At 31.3% G+C, this 3,897-nt stretch overlaps 1 protein-coding gene across 1 annotated transcript in view; it reads left to right on the forward strand.

Moving 5' to 3' along the window:
- LOC108522809 (leucine-rich repeat-containing protein 9-like) overlaps positions 1–3,684 on the forward strand; it is a gene marked incomplete at its 3' end in the record, with an annotated part of 57,265 nt that extends 53,581 nt beyond the window's left edge. The window contains 2 exon segments of the mRNA XM_017863241.1: positions 310–425; positions 3,472–3,684. Of these exon segments, the coding sequence (XP_017718730.1) occupies positions 310–425; positions 3,472–3,684 (329 nt within the window).
- Between the last annotated feature and the right edge of the window lie 213 nt (positions 3,685–3,897).

Genomic DNA, 3,897 nt, shown 5'->3' on the forward strand with positions numbered 1-3,897 from the left:
CCAACTTTTACCAAGAGTTTTAGAGAAATACGTTTGTCAAAATTATATGGCCACACATTGAAAAGTGAAAAAGTATGAAAAGGAAAAGGATATGAATAAAATTAAGCACTACTAGTCTATGTAGTGAAAGGATGACTAGTAAGTATTTATATAACTAAAAAGCTAGAGGGGAAAAGATGAAAGAAAAAATCCTCAATAATATAACTGTTGCAACTTATTGAGTTTGTTATTTATTAATCTATGTAAGAATGAAAAGTATCTTTCAATTTGAGGCAATGTGTTTGCTTTGCTTGTTTTGTTTTACTCTAGATTCTGTCATGGGACAAAGAAACTGTGATTGCAGTGTTCGGCAGTGCAAGTGGTTTGTCTTTGATCATGATCTTGTTTTGCCAGAATACGTTGTTGAATTTGAGTATATTACAATGGTATGAATTGTTACATATTTTTAAAGACTAGAATTCCTTAAATGGGAACAGAGTAGTAATTTGAAGTCAAATAATGCTATGTCAAGTTTATATTATGTGCCTGTGTGTATAATTGTTATTTTGTGAATAACTTAATTTTCAAAACAAGTCATTATGACAACTAATATTTTTTAGGCAAATAATCAAATGATTAATATATGGTTGTACTCTCACTGGAAAAGATTGAGTCTACTTTGAAGATTCAAAATACATTGAACCTACATTGAAGAATAAACATGAACATTTTGCCCTCACTTTAACCTCATTGCCTGCCATTCTCCTTCACCAGGGAATGCACTGTTAACAGTTTTATAGGTTTGCTTTCAATCCTTTTTCTATGCATTTGCATATATAATAACAGATACCATTTGACATAGTAGAAATAAGGTCTAAGTATTCTGTGATTTTTTTGCCTTTAACAATATGTTTTGAACATATTTCCACTGTAGTACATATAGATGGGTATTTCATTATTTTGGTGGCTGTATATCATTTAGCAATACTAATTTATTTAACTAGTCCCCTGTTGATAGATTGTGTCCATATTTATTATTTAAAATAATATTTCAGTGAACATCATTGTGGATGTATCTTTATACAAATATGGAAGTTTCTCTACAGGATAGATTTGTAAAACTTGGAGAGTCAAAGGATATATGCATCTTAAATTTTGTTAGATTTTGCCAAATTCTCTCCACAAAGAATTGACTGTTTTACACATTTCCAAGTGTGTCTGACAGTGCATGCCTCATTACATTTGCCAACACAAGATATTATCAGTCTCTTTTGGCCAGTATGGCGGGCAAAAAACAAGATATTTTATTCTTTCATATGCTTAAAATTATTTAGAGTTGTATGAACCAACTGTTATATATTTTGACCATTTTCTATTATACTCTGTCTTTCTTGTATTAATTGGGAAAATCCTTACATACATTCTGAATATTAGTACTTTATCTTAGCCCAGGCATGGTGGCTCACACCTGTAATCCCAGGAGTTCAAGGTGAGAGGATTGCTTGAGCCCAGGAGTTTGAGACCAGCCTGGGCAACATAGTGAGACCTTGTCTCTACCAAAATTTAAAAAATTTAAAAAATTAAAATCATTTATCTTATATATGTTGCAAATATTTTCTGTCACTCGCCTTTTAATTTTAATTGTAAGAAAAAACTCGTCATTTTAATTTGTAATTCACAAGTTAATTTTTAAGAGGTCAGCTCTCTCAATCTTATCCTGTATGAATTCTGAATTTTATGTCTTATTTCAAAAGCTTGTAACAAATATTCTTTATTTTCTTACAATACTTACATAACTTGTTTTAAAGCCTTTAACTTTTTTAATCCATCTAGAAATTGTTTTATGGTGTGTGAGGTAGAAAAGTGGTCAATTTTTTAAATGAATAAATATTTAGGCATTACCTTTTCTGCTCTATTTTGAAATACAATCTTTATTGTTAAAATTATTTGCATATATTAGGAATCTGTCTATATGAATCTATTCTGTTCCATCGAGCTCTTTCATCTAATTTTGGATCACTATCATATTTGTTTGGGTTATTACAAACTTCATATATCTTGATATGTGATAGGGCAAATCCCCTTCCTCTGTCCCCACTCATCTTTTAAACTGTTTTGACTATTCTTAAACAGTATCTTTTTCCAAATAAAATTTAGAACAGCTTGTCAAGCTCTATTTTAAAATCTTGTTAAAATATGATTGAAATTATACTGAATTTAAAACTTAATTTGGTGTGAACTGACTACTTTGCAGTATTGGACTTCTTGTTCTAGGAACATGATAGTCTATCTACTCCATTTACTCAGGTCCTGTCTTATAGTTTTCTTTATATAGGTCTCCAACATTTCTTGTTTAGTTCTGGGCATTTATATGTTATATTGCTATAATGAATAGGATTATATTAGTCAAGTATACCTTTAGCAAAGGATACAGAAACCCAGACAAACAGTAAGCAGATAGAAGTTCATTTAACTCACATAACAAGTCAAGAGATGGGCACTACCTGGCAGTTGTGACCATTCAATGATGTCAGCAAAGACCTATCATCATCCTCCTGCTTGCCACTTTATGAGCTCTTTTGATGTGATGATTCAATTCTTTCTTCTCTTCTGGAAAGCTTGCTTCTCTTAGTTCCTTGGTTATTTCTTCTCTTCCATTCTCTATTAGGCCCTCTGGAACACCCCAATTAGTTAAATATTGGATGTTCCAAATTGATCCTTCATGCCTTTTAATTTTTTCTCTTCTATTTTATACTCTATTTTTAAATTATTTGTTTTGAACTATTTTCTCAATCTTAGCTTCAGCATTGCTAATTTGATCTGCTACCATATCCACTTGTTTCTCAGGGTATTTACTAAATTTTTATTTTAATAATTGTTTTTATTTTAGCTTCGAAGTGTATGTCCTTTTCTTTTCCACAGCAGCTTATTCTTTTATCATAGATACTTTATTGTCCTAGATTTTTAAAAATTCTCTGATGAAGTATTTTCGTTTCTTCTAGAACCAGTTCTGTTTGTTTATGTGGCTCTTGCTCATTCATCCACAATTCTTACCGTAATTACTGAATTACCTGATAATTAAGGTAACCAATTGCTCTTTGTTCAAGTTTCTCTGGATCTGATTTTAAAAGTGTTTATCTCTTGCATATTCTTCAGCCAGAGGTTACCTTTCTGATCCTATTTACCTGTCAATTCAGTCCTTTCTGATTTATGTGTCACAATTTCTAGACCTTTGTAGGTACCTTCTTCACTGTTATGAAATATTTTAAAATTATCTTTTGCCGGTTTTAAGAAATTTTCAGTGGGTGGGAATAGATACACCATGCGTAGCCTACAATTTTAATCTGCTCTCATAGATGTCCTAATGTGATTCTGATAATCACAGATATGACTGTATAACTAAAAATGTCAACTCATCTTTTCTACATAGCCTGTTTTTCAAAATGACAAATACAGCAACTGATTTTGCAATATTTTTAATACATTTTTTAGGTCAAGTCACCCTCTTTATTTTCTGTATTCAACAATGTTATTCTAGAAGAAAACAAAATAAACCCAGAAGGATCAGTATTTTCCAAGGATTTGAAATTTGATGATGAAGTTATAAAAATGGAGCCCAGAATCAAGGCCCGACCAAAACTGATTAGTTTGGATGATAAAACAATACTTTCCCTTGCAAAAACTAGCGTTTACAGTCATATTGTGGTGAGTATTGTGAGGAATACAGCTTTGAAACAGGAATCTTGAATTTGGAATCAGAATCTAGCATGTGAAGTCAAAAGATACTAAACTGCCTGTCTGATGATGCCAGGTACAATGCTACCTAAAGTGCCCATTTCTCTTTTTCTACATGGATTAAAACAGTGCTCTCTAGTAGTAATATAATGTGAACCACATATGTAATTTTACTTCTCTAGT

This window comes from Rhinopithecus bieti, unplaced genomic scaffold (assembly GCF_001698545.2).
Source record: "Rhinopithecus bieti isolate Rb0 unplaced genomic scaffold, ASM169854v2 scaffold_68811, whole genome shotgun sequence".
Lineage (NCBI taxonomy): Eukaryota > Metazoa > Chordata > Mammalia > Primates > Cercopithecidae > Rhinopithecus > Rhinopithecus bieti.